Source organism: Trachypithecus francoisi, unplaced genomic scaffold, assembly GCF_009764315.1.
Source record: "Trachypithecus francoisi isolate TF-2019V2 unplaced genomic scaffold, Tfra_2.0 Contig00652, whole genome shotgun sequence".
Classification (NCBI taxonomy): domain Eukaryota; kingdom Metazoa; phylum Chordata; class Mammalia; order Primates; family Cercopithecidae; genus Trachypithecus; species Trachypithecus francoisi.
In genome coordinates this window covers 13185-33259 of record NW_022680797.1, presented here as the reverse complement: position 1 = coordinate 33259, position 20075 = coordinate 13185, and the positions used below count along the sequence as shown (strand labels likewise).

The following is a 20075-nucleotide window of genomic DNA, read 5'->3' as shown; positions in this document are numbered from 1 at the left end:
GAGTTCTCGTGATAAATGAACACTTTCCTGCTGGCTTTTGGGCTTGCATTGGGCCTGTGTCCCAGTTGTGTTATTTTTCTGGGAAAATCTTCCCTTTGGATTGAGAAAGCTTACGCAGTGCCTGTACCATCACTGTAAATTGAAGGAAAAGAACTTCCTTTTACATTCAGGGACTTGTAAGCAGAAGGGAACTGCAGCCTCGTGTTGGATGAGACTTGAACTTATTACATCTGATTTACTGCTGGAATGAGTTAAGACTTTTGGAAACTTTTCAAAAGACATGTTTGTATTTTCCTCTGTGAGAAGGACATGAGATTTGGGGGTGTCAGAATTAGAATAATATGGTTTGGCTGTGTCTACCTACAAAAACTTATGGGGAATTGTGTTTCTGAATGTTGGAGGTGGGGCCTGGTGGGAGGTGATTTATCATAAACGGGAGGCTGGTGGGGGTAGAAGGAAAAACGTGTGTAGGGTGGGGAGGTGCAGGCTGGCAGTAGGGTGGTGGGAGGGTGGTGGGCAGTAGGAAGGGGGAGTAGCCTGCTTCAGAGGCACAGCCTCAAGGACAACCTGTACTAGGGCAGTGCACCTGTTGGCTTTGCAGGCTTTAGCCCCATGGCTGCTCTCATGGGCTGAGTTGATCTTGAGTGCCTGTAGCTTTTCCACACGGAGAATGTGAGCTGGTGGTGGGTCTATGAATCTGGGGTCTGGAGGATGGTGACCCCCTGACATGGGGGCTCCAAGTCCATATTTTCCTTCTGCACTGCCCTCGTAAAGTTTTCCAAGAGGCTCTGCCTCTGCAACAGGCTTCTGCCTAGAATCAGTGGGGGGTGGTTATGTGGTGGGGGTGGATCTTTCACCAACGGTTAAGCACCATCTTCTTGATGCTGACCTTGTGATACTGAGTTGTCATGAGATCTGGTTGTATAACAGTGTGGCACCTTCTCCTCTCTCTGTCTTGCTCCTACTTCTGCCATATAAAATATCCCACTGCCGCTTGGTCTTCTGGTATGATTGGGAGGCTTCCTGATTCCTCCCAGGAGCAGAAGCCTCTAGATTCCTTTAAAGCCTGCAGAACCATGAGCCAGTTCAACCTCTTTTTTTATGATCATACAGAAAATTAGTGTTCTGAAGTGGAGCTGTGAAATGCCTTCAAGATCTTTTCCTTCTTTTCTTGGCAATCAGCACTCAGTTTCTTTTCATGCAAATATCTGTAGCCTGCATGAATTTCCCCCCTGAAAATGGACTTCTTTTACGACATTGAGCAGCTGCAACAAAGAGAGCTGAAAATGTAGAAGCAGCTGGAGAAGTGTATAACGGCCAGAGGTTGGAAAGTTTGGAGAGCTTGGAAGATGACAGAAAGATGAGGGAAAGTTTGGACCATTGTAGAGACTTGTTAAATAGTTATAATTAAAAGGGTGACAGAAGGATGAACAGTGAAGGCCAAGCTTTAAGGTCTCAGATGAAAACGAGGAGTTTACTGGGAACAGGAGCCAAGGTTACATTTGTTTTGCCTTAGCAAAGAACATCGCTGCATGATGCCCCTAACTTGGAGACCTGTGAAACTTTGAACTTGAGGGTGATGGTTTTGGGTGTGTCTGGCGGAATGACCTTTGGCAGCAAAGCTCAACAGGTGTCCTGTCTGTGTCCTGGTCTTCTGTGTGACCAAAGAAATAACCTCAAGTAGAAATTTATATTTAAAAGAGAAGCAGAGCTTAAAAGTTTGGGAAATTTGCAACCTGGCCAAGTGGTCAAAAAGAAAAGCTGATTTTCAGTGAGAAAATTCAAGACAGCTTCAGAAATTTGTATAAAATGGAGTCCAGTGCTAATAGCCAAGATAATGGGGAAAAGGCCTTGAAGGCATTTCAGAGACCTTTGCAGCAGCCCTTGCTGTCATAGGCCCTGAAGCCTAGGACAGAAGAATGGTTTTCTAGGCCGTAATGGTTCCTGGCCCAGCCCCATTGTCCCCTTCTGTGTGCAGCCTCAGGATACTGCTGCCTGCATCCCTGTAGCTCCCGCTCCAGCCATGGCTGGAAGATGCACAGGTACAGCTTGGGTCATTGCTTCAGGGGTGCAAGCTCCAAGCCTTGGTGGCTTCCACGTAGTGTTAAGCCAGCAGGTGCATAAGCACAAGATGAGAAACTTCGGAGTCTTCATCTAGACTCAGAGTATGTAGGGAAAGTCCTGGGTTTCAAGGCAGAAGCTTTTCCAACAGGCAGAGCCTCATGGTAAACCTCTACTAGGACAATACAGAAGGAACATACAGGGTGGGAGCCCCCACACAGGGAGCCACCATTCTCCAGGCCCCAGATTCATAGACCCACCAACAGCCTGCACCCTTAGTGTTGAAAAGCTGCTGGCACTCAACACCAGCTCAGCCCATGAGGGCAACTTTGGGGAAAGACCCTACCATGCCACAGGCACTGAGCTGCCCAAGACTCTGGGAGACCAGCCATCAAAGCACCCTCTGCTCTGGATGTGGGACGTAGATTCAAAAAAAATGATTTGGATCTGTAGGATGGAATGACTGGCCTGTTGGGTTTTTGACTTGCATGGCATCTGTAAGTCCCGTCTGTGTTTTGCACTTCTTTCTAGCAAATTTCTTCTTTTTGGCTGGGAATGCTTACCCAATGCCTGTACAAACATCGTACCATGCAAGTAATTAACTTGCTTTGTATTTCAGAGGCTCAGGGGCAGAAGGGACTGCAGCCTTGTCTCAGATGAGACTTTGGGCTTCGGACATCTGAGTAAATTCTGGAATGAGTTAAGACTTTGGGGGACTGTAGAGAAGGCATCATTGTATTTTGCAAAGTGAGAGTGACATGAGATTTGGAAGGCCAGAGGCAGAACAATATGATTTGGTTCTGCATCTCAACCAAAACTCATGCAGAATTGTGATGGGGAATGTTAAAAGTGGTGCTTGGTAAAAGGTGGTTTAATCATGGTGGACAGTGAAAATTAGAAGTGAGGACGCGGTGAGTTTGGGGGGTTTACGTTGGGGGTGGGGGTGAAAGATGGGGCTGGGGGGCAGATCTTTTACATACGGTTAAACAGTATCTCTTTAATGCTGTCTATGTGAAAGTCAGTCCTCGTGATGAATGCATACTCTCCTGGCTTTTGGGCTTGCGTTGGGCCTGTGTCCCAAGTGTGTTATTTTTCTGGAAACGTTCTTCCCATTGGACTGAGAAAGCTTACCCAATGCCTGTACCATCATTGTATCTTGAAAGAGAAGCACTCCCTTTTACATTCAGGGACTCATAGGCAGAAGGGACTTCAGCCTCATGTTGGATGAGACTTTAAACTTTTTACTTTTGAGTTACTGTTGGAATGAGTTAAGACTTTTGGAAACTTTTGAAAAGGCTTGTTTGTATTTTACTCTGTGAGAAGGACATGAGATTCAGGGATGTCAGGGTCAGAATAATATGGTTTGGCAGTGTTTCCCTACAAAAGTTCATGGGAAATTGTATTCCTGAATATTGGAGGTGGGGTTGTGGGAGGTGATTGAATCATGGATGGGAGGGGGTTGGGAGTAGAAGGAAAAAGAAGTGGGTAGGGTGGGGAGGAGTAGGTTGGCAGTAAAGTGGTGAGATGGTGGTGGGTAGTAGGACATGGGAGTAGCTTCCTGCACAGGCAGAGCCTCATGGAAAACCTCTACTAGGGCAGTGTACCTATGACTTTTCAGGGTTTAGCTCCCATGGCAGCTCTCATGGGCTGGGCTGGTCTTGAGTGCCTGTAGCTTTTCCATACTGAGGGTGCAAGCTGTTGGTAGGTCTATGAATGTGGGGTCTGGAGGATGGTGGCCTCCTGTGTGGGGGCTCCAAGCCCATATTTTCCTTCTGCACTGCCCTAGTAGAGGTTGTCCAAGAGGCTCTGCCTCTGCAACTGGCTTCTACCTGGAAACCGTGGTGGGGTGGGGGTGTTGGTGGGGACAGATCTTTCACAAATGATTAAGTGTCATCTTCTTGATGCTGATTTTGTCATAGTGAATTATCAGCAGATCTAGTTGTATAACAGAGTGTGGCACCTCTTTCCTCTCTCTGTCTTGCTCCTACTTCTACCATATGAAACATCCTGTTGCCGCTTGGTCTTCTGGTATGATTGGGAGGTTTCCTGATTCCTCCCAGAAGCCGAAGCCTCTATGATTCCTTTAAAACCTGCAGAACCATGAGCCAGTTCAAGCTCTTTTCTTTATGATCTTACAGAAAATTAGTGCTCTGAAGTGGAGCTGTGAAATGCCTAAAGGCCTTTCCTTATTGTCTTGGCAATCAGCACTCAGCTTCTTTTCATGCAAATATCCAATCCCTTTGTGAATTTTTCCCCTGAAAATGGACATTTCTTCTTTTCACCACATTGACAGACTGCAACAAGGATGGATGAAAATGTAAAAGCAGGTTCAGAAGAGGGTAACAGCCAGAGGTTGGAAAGTTTGGAGGCCTTGGAAGAAGACAGGAAGATGAAGGAAAGTTTTGACCATCGTTGAGACTTGTTAAATAGTTATAATTAAAAGGGTGACAGAAGGATGGACAGTGAAGGCCAGGCTTACAAGGTCTCAGATGAAAATGAGGAATTTACTGAAAACAGGAGCCAAGGTTACATTTGTTTTGCCTTAGCAAAAAACATCGCTGCATGATGCCCCTAACTTGGAGACCTGTGAAACTTTGAACTTGAGGGTGATGATGTAGGGTGTGTCTGGTTGCATGAACTTTTGGCAGCAAAGCTCAGCAGGTGTCCTGTCTGTGTCCAACAGCCCATGGTCTTCTGTGTGACCAAATAAATAACCTCAAGTAGAAACATATTTAAAAGAGAAGCACAGCTTAAAAGTTTGGGAAATTTGCAACCTGGCCCAGTGGTCAAAAAGAAAAGCTGATTTTCAGTGGGAAAATTCAAGAAAGCTTCAGAAACTTGTATAAAATGGAGTGCAGTGCTAATAGCCAAGACAATGGGAAAAAGGCCTTGAAAGCATTTCAGAGACCTTTGCAGCAGCCCTTGCTGTCACAGGTCCTGAAGCCTAGGACAGAAAAATGTTTTCCTGGGCCAACCGCAAGGCCCCACTGCTGGTCTCAGTCACAGCACACTGCTGCCTGCATCCCTGTAGCTCCCGCTCCAGCCATGACTGAAAGATACACAGGTACGGCTTGGGTCACTGCTTCAGGGGTGCGAGCTGCAAGCCTTGGTGGCTTCTACATAGTGTTAAGCCAACAGGTGCACAGAGCAAAAGACTAGGACCTTGGGAACCTTTCTCTAGACTCCAGAGCATGTACAGAAAAACCTGGGTTTCAAGGCAGAAGCTTTTCCAAGAGACAGACCCTCATGGGACACCTTTACTAGGGCAGTACAGAAGGAACATACAGGATTGGAACCCCCACACATGGAGGCACCATTCTGCAAACCCCAGATTCATAGACCTACCAACAGCTTGCACCCTTGGTGTGGAAAAGCTACAGGTACTCAACACTACCCCAGCCGATGAGGGCAGCTGTGGGGAAAGACGCTGCAAAGCCACAAGTGCAGAGCTGCCCAAGGCCTTGGGAGCCCAGCCATCACACCCCTGTGCTCTGGATGTGGGATTTAGATTGAAAAGAGATGATTTGGAGCTGTACAATGGAATGACTGGCCTGCTGGGTGTTTGACTTGCATGGGGTCTGTAAGTCTGATCTGTGTTTTATGCTTTTTTCTGGCAAAGTTTTTTCTTTTGGCTAGAAAAAGTTTTTTTTTTTTTTTTTTTTTTACCCAATGTCCGTACAATCATTGTACTTTAAAAGTAGTTAACTTACTTTGTATTTCAGAGGCTCGGGGGCAGAAGGGACTACAGCCTTGTCTCAGATGAGACTTTGGGCTTTGGACACTTCAGTAAATGCTGGAAAGAGTTAAGACTTTGGGAGACTGTAAAGAAGGCATCGTTGTATTTTGCAGTGTGACAAGGATATGAGATTTGGGGGAACCAGGGTCAGAATAATATGATTTGGTTCTGTGTCCCTACTGATACTTATGTGGAATTGTAATGGGGAATGTGAAAGTGGGGACCTGGTGGAAGGTGATTTAATCATAGTGAAGCATGGATTTTGGAGGTAAGGGTGTGGGTGAAGATTATTTTGGGGGTGGGGTTGAAAGATGAGAATAGGGGATGGATCCTTTTCAAAAGGTTAAACACTATCTCCTTAATGCTGTCTACATGATAGTGAGTTCTCTTGATGATTATGGAGCTTTAATATTGAGTGAATACTGTCCTGCTGGATTTTGGACTTGCATTTGTGTTATTTTTCTGGGAAATTTCTTCCCTTTGGATTGAGAAAGCTTACCCAATGCCTGTACCATCACTGTACCTTGAAAGAAAAGAAATCCCTTTTGAATTCAGGGACTCATAGGCAGAAGAGAATGTAGCCTTGTCTCAGATGAGACTTTGAACTTCTTACATTTGGAATGAGTTAAGACTTTTGGAAAATTTTGAAAAGGCGTGATTCTATTTTGCTCTGTGAGAAAAACATGAGATTCTGGGGTATCAGGGTCAGAATAATATGGTTTGGCTGTGTATCCCTGTGAAACTCACGTGGAATTGTAATCCCAAATGTTGAAGGTGGGGCCTGGGGGGGTGATTTCATAATGGATGGGAGGGGGTTGGAGTGGAAGGGAAAAGGGTGGGTAAGCTGGGGAGGAATGGGTTGGCAGTAGGGTGGTGGGAGGGTGGCGGGTAGTAGGAAGGGGGAGTAGCCTGCTGCAGAGGCAGTGGTTCATGGAAAACCTCTACTAGGGCAGTGCACCTGTGGCTTTGCATGGTTTAGCCCCTGTGGCTGCTCTCATGGATGGGCTGATGCTGACTACCTATAGCTTTTCCACACTGAGGATGGGAGCTGTTGGTGGGTCTATGAATCTGTGGTCTGGAGGTTGGTGGTCATCTGTGTGGGGGCTCCAAGCCCATACTTTCCTTCCATACTTCCCTAGTAGAGGTTTTCCAGAGGCTCTGCCTCTGCATCAGGCTTCTGCCTGGAAACAGTGGGAGTTGGGGTTGGGGGCGAATCCTTCACCAGTGGTTAAGCACCATCTTTTTTTTTTTTTTTTGAGACGGAGTCTCGCTGCGTCTCCCAGACTGGAGTGCGGTGGCGTGATCTCAGCTCACTGCACCTCCACCTCCCGGGTTCACACCATTCTCCTGCCTCAGCCTCCTGAGTAGCTGGGACTACAGGTGCCTGCCACCACGTCCGGCTAATTTTTTGTATTTTTAGTAGAGACGGGGTTTCACCGTGTTAGCCAGGATGGTCTTGATCTCCTGACCTGGTAAGCACCATCTTTTTGATGCTGACCTTGTGAGTTCTCATGAGATCTGCTTGTATAATAGGGCATGGCTCCTCTTTCCTCTCTCTGTCTTGCTCCTAATCCTGCCACATGAATCATCTTATTGCCCCCTGACATTCTGGTAAGATTGGGCAGCTTCCTGGGTCCTCCCAGATTCAGAAGCCACTATGTCTCCTTACAGCCTGAAGAATTCTGAGCCATTAAACCTGTTTTCTTTATGATCATAGAGAAAATTAGTACTGGGAAGTGGATGTATGAAATGTCTTCAAGGCCTTTTCCTTAATGTCTTGGCAATCAGCACTCAGCTTCTTTTCATTCAAGTATCTGAGGCCTTCTTGAATTTTCCCCCTGAAAATGGACTTGTCTTCCTTTATCACATTGCCAGGCTGTGACAAAGATAGCTGATAATGTAGAAGTAGGTTCAGAAGTGGGTAGCAGGCAGAGATCGGGAGAGTTTGAAGGGCTTTGAAGACAGGAAAATGAGGAAAAGTTTGGATCTTTGTAAAGAATTGTTAAATACTTGTGATCAGAAGGCTGACAAGAAAATGGTCAGTGAAAGCCAGACTTAGAAGGTCTCAGATAAAAATGAGGAACTCACTGGGAACAGAAACCAAGGTTACTTTCATTTTGCTGTAGCAAAGAATGTGACTGCACCGTGACCCTGCCCTGGAGATCTGTGAAACTTTAACCTTGAGGGTTTTGACTTAGTGCATATCTGGTGGAATGAATTTCTAGGAAGCAAAGCTTAAGAGATGTCCTGTCTGCATCAAACAGCCTGTGCTCTAATGTGTGACTGAGAAAATGACCTCTGGATGGGACTTACATTGTAACAAGTCCCAACTCTTATATTAAATGAAAAACAGAACTCAAAAGTTTGGAAAATTTGCAGCCTGGTCAAGTGGTCAAAAAGAAAAGCTGATTTTCAGGGAGAAAATTCAGGAAGGCTTCAGAAATTTGCATAAAAAGAAGCCCAGTGCTAATAGCCAAGACAATAGGAAAAGCCCTTGAAGACATTTCAGAGACCTTTGCAGCAGCCCTTGCTGTCACAGGCCCTGGGCCTAGGAAGAAGAATGGTTTCCTGGGCCAGTCCTATGACTCCCCTCTATGTGCAGCCTCAGGACACTGCTGCCTGCAGCCCTGCAGCTCCAGCTCCAGCCATGGCTGAAAATGCACAGATGCATCTTGGGTCACTGCTTCAGAGGGTGCAGGCTAGAAGCCTTGGTAACTTCCTCATAGTGTTAAGTCACTGGGTGGATGGATTATGAGACTAGAGACTTGGGAGCCTCTCTATAGATTTTGGAAGATGTATGGAAATGCTTGGGTGACCAGACAAAAGCATCCCAAAAAGGCAGAACCTCATAAGAAATCTCTACTAGGGCAGTGCAGAAGGAAAATATGGGTTTGGAGCCCCCACACTGGAGGCCACCATCATGCAGACCCCAGATTCATAGACCCACCAGCAGCTTGTACCATCAGTCAGGAAAAGCTATAGGCACTCAACACCCACCCAGCCCATGAGGGCAGCCATGGGGCATAAACCCTGCAAAGCCACAGGGGCAGAGCTGCCCAAGGCCTTCAGAGCCCAGCCTTCACATCCCTGTGCCCTGGATGTGGGACAAGGTTTCAAAAAGGATGATTTGGGAGCTGTAGGATTGAATGGCTATCCTCCTCGGTTTGGAGTTTCATGGGACCTGTAAGTCCTGTGTTTTGTTCTTTCTGGCAAAATTCTTCCTTTCAGCTGAGAAAGCTTGCCCATTGCCTGCACTAGCACTGTACCTTGGAAGTAATTTGCTTTATAGTTCAGAGGCTCATGGGCCTAAGGGACTGTAGCCTTGTGTCAGATAAGACTTTAAGCTTTGGACATTTGTATAAGTGCTGGAATGATACAAGATTTGAGGGGGCTGTAGGGAAGGCATTGTATTTTGCAATGTGAGAAGGACATGAGATTTGGGAGCCAGAGACAGAATAATAAAATTTAGCTCTGTGTCCCTACCAAAACTCATGTGGAATTGTAATGGGGAATGTTAAAGGTGGGGCCTGGAGGAGGGTGATTTAATCATGGTGGAGAGTGGGGGTTGGAAGGTGGGGGGTAGGGAGAATGAGGGGATTATGGTGGGGGTGAGGGGTGAAAAGTGGTGGTGGGGGATGGATCCTGCACAAATGATTAAACACCACCTCCTTATTGCTGCGCTTATGACAGTGAGTTCTCTTCATGATTTTGGAGCTCTGAGATTGAATGGATACTGGCTTCCTGGGTTTTGGACTTGCATTTGGCCTGTGGTCCTATTTGTGTTTTTTTCCTGGGACATTTCTTCCCTTTGGATTGAGAAAGTTTACCGAATGCCTGTACCATCATTACACCCTGAAAGAAAAGAACATCCTTTTTAATTCAGGGACTCATAAGCAAAAGGGACTTGTCTCAGATGAGATGTTGAACTTTTTACATTTGCGTTAATGCTGGAATGAGTTAAGACTTTTGGAACTTTTGAAAAGGCCTGAATGTAGTTTGCTCTGTGAGAAGGACATGAGATTCTGGGGTATCAGGGTCAAATAATATGGTTTGACTGTGTTTCTTTACCAAAACTTGTAATCCTTAATGTTCGAGGTGGGACCTGGTGGGAGGTGATTTAATCATGGCAGGAGGGGGTTGGGGTAGGAAGGAAAAGGGGTGGGTAGGGTGGGGAGTAGGTTGGCAGTAGGGTGGTGGGAGGGTGGTGGGTGGTAGGAAGGAGGAGTAACCTGCTGCAGAGGCAGAGGCTCATGGAAAACCTCTACTAGGGTAGTGCACTGTGGCTTTTCAGGCTTTAGCCCCCATGTCTGCTCTTATGGGCTGGGCTGGAATTGAGTGTCTGTAGGTTTTCTATACTGAGGGTGTGAGCTGTTGGTGGGCTTATGAATCTGGGGTCTGGAGGATGGTGGCCTCCTGTGTGGGGCTGTTATGCCCAGACCGTTTATTCCCTGAAGAAGACCACCAGAGTCAAAGCCAAGCGGCAAGGATCTTTAATGCAAGTTCGAACTTGGTCCCTCCGTTCTACGACATACAAGAGGGCCCCGAACAATGCGTGCGCTTGCTTTTTATAGCTCGAGGTAAACAGGACTTGTCAGGTTACAGAGGAACAAGGCATTTCTCTAGGTTACAGCATTACAATTGGTTTACATTTTAAGTTATACTTTTAGCAGCCTTCTTATTGGTTCCTGCGCTTTTACAAACGGTTGTAACCTTATCGGAGCTTCTCCAGGTGTTGTTTTTCTTCTAAAGTTGAGATATATGGAGGAATGTGTTTGTGTTGGGCCCAGGAAGTGGAGGCATATGGGGGGGATGTGATGTGTCGGGCTCAAGGCTGTGATGTATGGAGGAATGTGTTTGTGTCGGGCCCAGGAAGTGGAGGCATATGGGGGGATGTGATGTGTCGGGCTCAAGGCTGTGATATATGGAGGAATGTGTTCTTTCAGGGCCTCCAAGCCCATTATTTTCCTTCTGCACTGCCATAGTGGAAGTTTCCCAAGAGGCTCTGCCTCTGCAGGAGGCTTCTGCCTGGAAACAGTGGGCAGTGGTGTGGGTGGTGGTTCCTTCACCAGTGGCTAATCTTCTTGATGCTGATCTCCTGCTAGTGAGTTCTCATGGGATCTGATTGTATAACAGGATGTGGTACCTCCTTCCTCTCTCTGTCTTGCTCCTACTCCTGCCGGATGAAATATCTCATTGCCGCTTGGCCTTCTGGTGTGGTTAGAAGGCCTCTGATCAGAGTGGGCCTGGTCAGTGGACTAGTCAGTTGGGACTTGGACAGTGAGGCCTGTTTATTGGGGGCGTGGTCAGCAGGGGTCTGCTTAGAGAGGGTCTCATTAGGGGGATCTAGTAATGGGGTCTTGGTGAGTGGGGACCTAGTGGCAGCCACTTGTTTGGTGTCTGCTCAGTGTAAAACTGGGCTGTGGGACTTTGTCATTGGAGACCTAGTCAGCATGGGCTGGGTCACTGGTGACCAGGTCAAGGGGTGCTATTCCGTGGAGGCTGGTCACATGGGACCTAGTCAGCAGGGCATGTCCTCATCAGTGAGGTTCTTGTCAGTGGGGCCCTGGTCAGGGCAGCCTGGTCAGTGGAACCTAATCAGTGGTGGCCTGTTCAGAGAGAGCGTGGTCAGTGGTGGCTTTTGTAGCACTGGTTTATGGGGTGACCTGGTCAGCGGGGATCTGAGCAGTGGTTGCCTATTCAGTGGGTCCTACTCACTAGGGTCACAGTCAGGGGCATCTGGTCACCTCAGGCCTGGTTAGTAGGGGTCTGGTCAGTGGTAGCCTGTTCCCTGGAGGCCTGGTCAGTGGGGCCTCATCTGTGGGGCCAGGCAATGGGGTCATGATCGGTGGAACCTGATTAGTGAGGCCTTGTCAGTAAGGACCTGGTCAGTGAGGTCTTGTCAGTAAGGACTTGGTCAGTAAGAACCTGGTCAGTGAGGCCTCGTCAGAAAGGACCTGATTACTGGGTCAGTGAGGCTTTGTCAGTGAGTCCCTGGTCAGTAAAGTCCTGGTCACTGGGGCCCTGGTTAGTCGGGCTGGTCATGGGGTTCTAATCAGTGAGGATGTGGTCAGGGAGGACCTGATGTGCAGGATCTGGTCAGCAGGGACCTGGTCAGCAGGGGCTACTGAGCACTGCTGGGAGATGTCAGGTGCAATGCACATTATCAAGGGCCTTGTGGACAGCTGGGATGCCCAGTGGTGCCCATAGGCCCAGTCGAAAGTGGACAAAGCAGGTATTTGGATGGACCTGGGAGATCCTGCTCAGAGATTTTGACAGGACACTGCTGTCCAGGCCTGACAGACTGGGGGGACCTGTTAAGTCCTCCATCCCTAGACCAGCCTCCCACACAGCATGGACAGTCTCTTACCTTTACCTTCAGGGCACTGACTGACCCATCTCACTCTAAGGCAACCAAGGCAAAGCTGAGGATCTGTGCCAGGCTGGGAGCCAGTCCCCTCCCTAAATGGGCCTGAGGGAAGCACCATCCCTGTCCCAGTCCACCGCAAGTTTCAGCCCAGGAGACACATAAGGAGGGGAGGATGGAATCTCCCTCCTGGCTGACCCTGGAAAAGCGGGACAAAATTACAAAAATACAAAAATTAGTCGGGTGTGGTGGTGGGTGCCTATTATCTCAGCTACTTGGGAGGCTGAGGCAGAAGAATCACTTGAACCCAGGGGCCGGAGGTTGCAGTGAGCCGAGATCACGCTACTTCACTCCAGCCTGAGCAAAAGAGCAAAATTCCGTCTCAAAAAAAAGTTCAGTAGGTTATTTGTGCAAGCTTATCAAAGATGTTAAGAAATTCGTCTTCCTTATTCACTTTGCCACTTTGCCATCTCGCTAATATGGCCCTCTGTGTTGGGGGTAAATGTGGGTTTTCTAGGTCTGTGATCTGGGAGCTGGAGCAGGGCCGGACCCTGGGGTGGGGCCAGGATGAGCCACTAGGCCCCTCTAGGCCTCTCGAAGGGGTTGGAATGTCAGAGTCTCCTGGGTCACGGCACCACTTATGGCTCCCTCACACACACTTCACCCCCTTTTCAGTTCTCTGTCTGCATCCCCTGTAGCTCTACAGAGTCCCACCATCAGAAGCCTCTGCACACACAGGCATACCCTGCTCCATTCACCCAGAACTACTTTGAAGCTGAGAGACACATAGGTGAGATAGACAAAGGCAGGTGACCCAGGAGCAGGGTCATTCACTCATTTGGAGCACGGGAGTTCAGGGCCCTCAGCAGCCTCCATGAAGGCTACCCCCCTGGCTCCCCACCCCCCAGCTACACATGCACAGAGCTGGAAGGTCTGTCCCCACCGCCACTCCAGAGTGCGAGAAAGGGAGAGGCAGTGGGATGGGGACTCTGTGCTTCACACATTGGCTGAGCTAAGAGGGCCCATCTCCATCCCAGCCTGTGTCAGGGAGAGAAGGGGCTTCCCAGGGGCAGGCATTATCTATTCTCCACCAGGATACCCAGGGTCAAGGCTTCTCCCACTTCTGAACTCAGGGCCCAGCACTCTCCCACCCAAACTTCCACTATTTTGTGACACATGAAGCTACTGGGCTGTGGCACTTCCTGGAGCCTGCATGGCGATGTTCAGCCCTGTGACATCTCTGCAAACCTTCTCCCTAGAGCTGCATAAACTTTGAGGTAGACAGTAAGTAGTGGAAAGATGGGTTGAACGGTATTTCAGAGTGGGCTCTTCATAGGTTTTTCTCATCTTGTTTTTAGAATTTTTTGTTGTTTGTGTAAAGACAGTGTTACCGAAACTTACTAAGGTTCAGTGAAGGAACTCACGATGAAGGTGGGCTTGCAGCATCACTGTCAGCACCCATCCATGTCCTGTTGCTTCTAGAAACCAAGCCCACACCAAGCATGGCACAAATCAAAGCCATCACCCTCTCGTGAATAAAAAAACCATATATATTGTGGAATATTAAATGTTCTGCGTGTACTAACATGAGAGAAAATGTTTTTTCTCTACAAGAGTGAATTTTTTCTTGGGGACTTGTTTTTCTCTAAGGAAGGCTAAAAAAGAATTTGTGACTGACCAAATTAGATACCTCCCCGAAGAAGACAGTGCCTGGGACAGTGGTGATGGTAGCTGGAGGCACCGGGTGTCTTCGGCCAGTGCTGAGGGGGACTGACTGGGGATACAGCTTTCTTGGGGAGCAAGAGCTGGGGATGTTGCAGGCCCCATTGCTCATTGTTGCACCGGACACTTTTCAGGGGCTGTTGATCTCTGATTTGTCTCTCTGTGTTGGGACAACTCTGGCTCTTGAGAGTGGCTCATTGACTGCTGGCGGCATAGCTCAGCATTCTGCTGTGTTCTGAGTAGAAGGGGTGCCAGTGGTTGCAGGGAAACCCACAGACTGGAGCTTGAAACTCCTGTTTGTGCTGATTTACCTTCGAGGCCTGGCGTGCATGGCAAAGTGACATTTTCTCCTCCAGCATCTGTCCGACTGCTGTCATGAGCCCCTGAGCTTCAGCACTGCTGCTGTACACACAGGACCTGTTTTTTCCTGTTTTTTGGTTCTCAGCAGTGACTGGTGCTGGCTTGCTTTTTTTCTTTGAGAAAACCCGCTGAAAAAATTGCTTGATGTGTTCTCCAAAGTGGCTTATTGAAGGAGGCTGTTTCTTTGATGGCAATGGCCGGACACCTTCATCCTGATGAGTGTCTTCTGTTTTTCTGACCAGGGTAAGTTGAGGAGTCCTCAATCCTTCAAGCCTTTCTTCATGTCTTTCTAAGTTGGGCTTCCTAGAGTTCTCACTCTTGTGAGTAGGGGGAAATACCAGACTTTGTCTCTTGCATGAGACTTGACAGTTTGGGTTCTTGGGCTCCCTGTGCCCCAGGTTGCTCTTTCTGGCTGCCATGAGGTCACATAGCTCCTGGGAAGCCTGCATGTTCCCAGCAGGCATGCTCTGGAGATGGCCCTGGGGCACTTAAGGAGCCAAATTCTCTGCAGCAAGGGGCAGAACAGGTGCTTGCCCATCTGGAAGGAGCACAACAGCAGCACAAACTTGAGGCTGGGTCTCTGACTTCATGGCCATTCCAGGCTCAAATTCACTAATAACCTCCTCCATAAGACACAGCTGTCTTGGATCTTGGGAGACAGACATTTTAGGGAGTAGAGAACTTTTGCTGGTCCCTGGAGCCTCGAAACCACACACATCCTCCCTTGTGGCTTGGAGGTTTGCCAGCATACGGGTTCCCGAGGGGACTCTGGGTTGTGGCACTGCCTCCCTGGTCTCTACAGCCCTTGAAGACTGTGCTCCTAAGCTCCTGCTCTGCTGGGTGCTGCCTGTGAGGCTGTATGTGAGAGGCTTAGATGGCCACCTGCCCTCCTGTGCAGCTGGAGGAGGCTTCAAGGACCCATGATCATTCCAAGATGGGATCCCTGGCGGGGCCCTCTGGAACTGCTTACATACAGGGGAAGAGGCCAGAAGACTCTCTGGCACGTCAGATGCTTTGGTCAGCACCTGCTTTCTCAGACTTGCCGTTGGTGGCTCTCTAAGGAACGTGGCCACCTCAACTTTTGAGCCAGCCCCAGATTCACAGGTGGCTGAGGAGGGACCGGCAAGCTGTGTAAGGGACAAGGACGAAACCTTTTCCAGTTTAAAGCAATGAATGGGTTTGAGGACCCTGAGGGGTAGACCCCACCTGTGTTTGGCCCATAACCTCCCAATATGGGCTCCCAGCACCTGCTGAGTACACGGCTCAAGGAAGGGAAGCACCTGGGCTGTGTTCACACAGGCTTTTCCACTTTTCAGGGGTGTTAGATTGCTGGTTTTCACGTGGGTGTTGGACACGGGAAAAGCCTGGTTGACAGCAAGCCAGGATCGACGCACACTCACAGGGAGCAAGCCCTCATTCATCTGGCCCAAATTCCTGCCCACGTGGGCTTTCAGGACGTTTTCTATACGATTCCTCTCTGTGCGTCTTAATAAATCACTTCCCGAGTCACTCCTCAAGGGCTTCCTCAAGTCCCTTTCCGACTCCTCAGAGGTCGCCCCCAGAACCTTCCCTGGGAAGCTTTCCATGCCCCTGGATAGATTTTGCGGGGTCTGCCCCAGAATTTGCCCCATATGTGGGCACAGGTCCCTCTCCAGCTGGAACTTCACCTTCTGTGCCTCCTTGCTGCTTTCACCTGTGGATGTGGAGGACTGCCAGGGCCTGGGTTTGCCCTTGGCCTGACTTGTCCCTGACGATTCGTCCTGAAGCTGTATCCAGAGACTCTTGGATCCTTCCCAGGTTGCCCTGGTGTTGAATGAACCACTTTTGAATGTGTTGCTCCAGTTGTCTCCAGAGTTCAGGACTGATTGGAAAGTTCTCAGGCAGAATGGATGGCAAGCTTTCCTGGGGAAGGTTAGGAGTGGAGACACTAAACACATCCTGAGATTTTTGGACCCTAGAGGGTAAAGCCAACCCATCTTCTAGTTGTTTCCTCAACAAAGGCCATTCAGGGTGCTGAGTTTCAGGTAGGCAGAGAGCTTGCAGTTTATTCTGTGATGCAGGGCAAGCTACTCCAGAGTTATTAATCGGGGATGGAAAAGCAGGAGATAGGACTGGGAAAGAGGACTGAAGATGGGCCTGAGCCTCGGCCTGAGCCATAGGTATGGACCGGAATTGGGGTCTGGATGAAATAAAGGGTTGGGACTCGGGCCCCAGATGGGGCAGGGGCTGGGCCTGGAAAAGCAGTGGGGACATTGTAGTCTCCCTTTGAATTGGGCAGACATTGGAAATTCCATTGAACAAGAAAGGAGGAGACTGTAAAGTGTAAGACCTTTCAGTGACCCAGGCATTAGCCACCAAGGATTCGCTGTGCAGAGAGGGGAGGCCCCAGAAAAGCTGGCTATAATTCTTCTGAAAACTTTCCTGCAAGATCCTAGGATCTGAGAGTTTCTGAGGACTGGGCAGCTGTTTGGAGTTCTCGCCCATGTTCCAGAAGGGTTTTGGGGTTGTGGGGTCCTGCTCAGCACCCAGTGATTAAACCAAATTCCCCAAAGAATTCAAGTGCTTTTCTGGGCTCATTTGTTTTGGAAATGATCCACCGTTTTCTTTTTCCTCCGAAATGTTGACCTTGGCTCTTTCTATGACTTGTATACCCATGACATTCTGGCCATTAGAGTTGAGTAAAACTGGGCTACCAGCTTCCATCTGACAGGTCTCTGGTGGGTGGCGGGAAAGATGATCTTGCTGGACTGACGAGTTGAAGATGCACCAGGTTCTGGTAGTCTCCTGCCATCAGGAGAAGGCAGAAACTTGACTGTTTGAGCCGCCAAGGCCTGAGATGGCTGGGACGGAAGCCACCAAATCCTTACATGGAGACAAGCTTTGAGGGACGGTGCCCAGTGGAAGTGCCACTGGGTCACAGTGAGATGGAATTATCAGAGTGGAGTCCCACAGGGGAGGAGCAGGGAAAGCTTTTGGAGGAGACAGACAATCAGGGGTGTGTGGTGGGTGAGGGAAAAGTGCAGGTGGCTTGGGTGAGGGGCGTTCTAGGGGAAGGGAAGGTTCTGGTGCCTGGGAGGCACTTAGGGAGGAGACTGAGGTGGTCATTGGGCCTGGTGATGGGGCGGAGGCCAGATCCTGAGGATGCTTGGTTCAAGAATCCGGGGAAGCTAACGGGGAAAGCATGGGAGCAGCATCTTCCACAGGCTCATGAGAGGACCCGGAGGCTCCATCAGGTGCTCTTTTGCCCACCTCACCTGGGGGGTCTGGACCGGAGAGCTGACCAAAGTCACCTTTGTCAGGATGTGGCCCCAGGAGGCTGCAGGAGACAGGAGGCACTAGCTGCAGCCAGGAGCAGGTAGGGCCAGGGACAGAGTGGGAGCTCGGGTCACAGCCCCTCCACCACCCCACATCCTGACTGCCCAATTTTCCTGCTACCCCTTGCCCCAGGGTTTTACTCCCATCCTCTGTCCCCCTGGTCTCCCCATCCCAGGTCAGCTCCAGGCTGCCTATGGCCCTGGGGTCACATCCCAGCCCTGGTAGGAAGGATGAAGGGAATGGGAAGTGCCTCACCTCTGCAGTTGTGAAAACAGGTCCCAAGTCTCCTCCAGGCCTCTTGGGCAAGCTCTACAAGCTAGAAATCAGGAGACCGGGTGAGGGCAGTGCAGGAGGGGCTTGGGATCTCACAGGAGGATGAGTACATGTTTCTTTAGGGAAGACCATGGGGAATTAGACCCTGGAACCCGCACATCTGTGTCCAGAGCCACATGGCCCCAAGGGTAATAGCAAGGCATGGCGGGCAGGGCTTTGTCATTCACAAAGGGCTTCCATACATGGACCCTCCCACCCCCACAGTCCTCACAACTGCCCTGTGGGGAGAAAGGACTGGGGTGGTCTCAAAGAGGAATCAGCCTTAGCGGAGTTGAACAGCTGTTCCCAGGAACCAGGAGGCCCCCTCACCACCCTCCCATCCAGGCAGGCATTGTTCTCCCCACTACACACACTGCCCACTGCTGGGTAAGGCCCAGTCCCTGGCCCACCAAGGCTTCATTCCGGCACGGAATCTGAGAAGGACTGGGGGTTCTGATTTCCTTCCTATGAGCCCCCGCCTCAGGCTTCTTCAACTGACTTCTTGGGAGTCAGTTCCCTCTGGGGCAGACGAGATCAAATTAACTGGTGTGCCATCAAATTAACTCTGGTGTGCCCTGGCAGAACCTTACCTCTCAGACTGTGGTTTTTCATCCTGCCTCTGGGCCTCCCTCTCCGCCCTACTGGACACTGGGAGACAAGATGACACGGGGAGACAAGATGATGCGGGGAGACAAGATGACACTGGGAGACAAGAAAGAGAGAGGAGCTAGGACCGGCTCTCAATCTCCGCCCCCAGCCCAGCCGCCGCACGGTGCCCTCACGAACCACATGGCTCTGTCTCGTTCAGGGAGCTCTGTGTGCTTCCTCCCACTCATGTTTAAATGGATGACAAACTGCTTTTCTTCTTAGAAAAACAGGAAGGGGGGCTGGGCGCGGTGGCTCACGCCTGTAATCCGAGCACTTTGGGAAGCCGAGGCGGGTGGATCACCCGAGGTCAGGAGTTTGAGACCAGCCTGGCCATGGCGAAACCTCGTCTCTACTAAAAATACAAAAATTAGCCTGGCGTCTTGGCGGGTGCCTGTAATCCCCAGCTACTCAGGAGGCTAAGACAGGAGAATAGCTTGAACTCGGGAAGCAGGGGTTGCAGTGAGCCGGTATCGCTCCATTTCACTGCAGCCTGTGCGGCAGAGCAAGACTAAGTCTCAAAACACACACACACACACACACACACACACACACAAGGGATTTTCAATATGAGACCATCAATCCCTGTTCCTCTGCTCGAGGAACACCCAGGCTCAGGCCCGCAGGCACTGCTGAGCTGTCAGGTAGCATTTTGCTTCCCAGGAAACCAGAGGAGACGCCAGGCCCCGGTGGGAGGCCCTCGGGGGCTCAGCACAGCCCCCAGATCACCCCATACAGAGGAGACTGGGCCCCGAGCCACCTGCCCCAGGAGCTGATGAGCCAGGGATCAGGGTCTGGCCTCGGACAGAGACCTCCCCCGTCTCATGACCGGTCCTGGCGCTGAGCCCACAGGTTTGATTTTGTTTTGAGGCCTCCTGCGCTCCCCCACAAACGGACTCAGAGTTTGGGATGGAAATCCCAGTACATGATCTACCCCTACCAACCCTGGCTGCCCTGCCTCTCCCTGGAAAGATGATGTTCTGGTCTCTCCTGAGACTTCCAATGGCAGAAGTCTCTCCACTGGATTTGGAAAAGTGGAACTAATAATAAAAAGAAAGGAAAATCAAGCTCTGTGGGTCCGGACTGAGGGCTCCTTACCTTTCTCTTCCCCGGCGATGGTGAGGGTGGGTCATCACAATGGAGGTAAGAGAAGTAGGGGAGTAATAGGAAGAACCACCCCAAGGCAAACACCAAGGTGAGGAAGATATCCAACACCCATGGTGTGGAGCTGGGGGCGTTTAGCGATGAGGCACTAAGTAGTTTTAGAGGAAAGGGAAGATTCTCCATGTGAATAGATGAGTTGCTTTCAAGCAACTGAGCTCTGGGCATCCCCGTGGAGACTAGGGACTGGGGCCCAGGCCTGCATCACAGAGCTGGGGCCTTCACATCACAAAGGGCTCCTTTGTTGGGAAGGGGCAGCGGGAGGGGGAGGGGCAGTGGGAGGGGGAGGGGCAGCGAGAGGGGTAGGGGCAGTGGGATGGGGAGGGACAGCGAGAGGGGTAGGGGCAGTGGGATGGGGAGGCTGAAGCACAGCCCTTCCCCACCCTCCAAGCCGGGGAT

General features: G+C 50.1%; 2 protein-coding genes across 6 annotated transcripts in view; one reads left to right on the top strand and one right to left on the bottom strand.

Annotated features, from left to right (window-relative positions):
• LOC117087424 (ankyrin repeat domain-containing protein 18B-like) overlaps positions 1–12379 on the top strand; it is a 46582-nt gene extending 34203 nt beyond the window's left edge. For all 5 annotated transcript variants that reach the window (XM_033217604.1, XM_033217586.1, XM_033217596.1 and 2 more), the window contains one exon: positions 11122–12379. The gene's annotated coding sequence lies outside the window, so the exon portion shown is untranslated. The remainder of the gene's footprint in view (positions 1–11121) is intronic.
• A 1395-nt stretch (positions 12380–13774) lies between these two features.
• LOC117087414 (spermatogenesis-associated protein 31A6-like) lies at positions 13775–19858 on the bottom strand. Its single transcript, XM_033217554.1, is given in 5 exon segments — positions 13775–16013; positions 16015–17559; positions 17814–17874; positions 18461–18518; positions 19614–19858. Coding segments are annotated over 5 exon segments (4065 nt in total). The 5' UTR covers positions 19845–19858; the 3' UTR covers positions 13775–13843.
• Between the last annotated feature and the right edge of the window lie 217 nt (positions 19859–20075).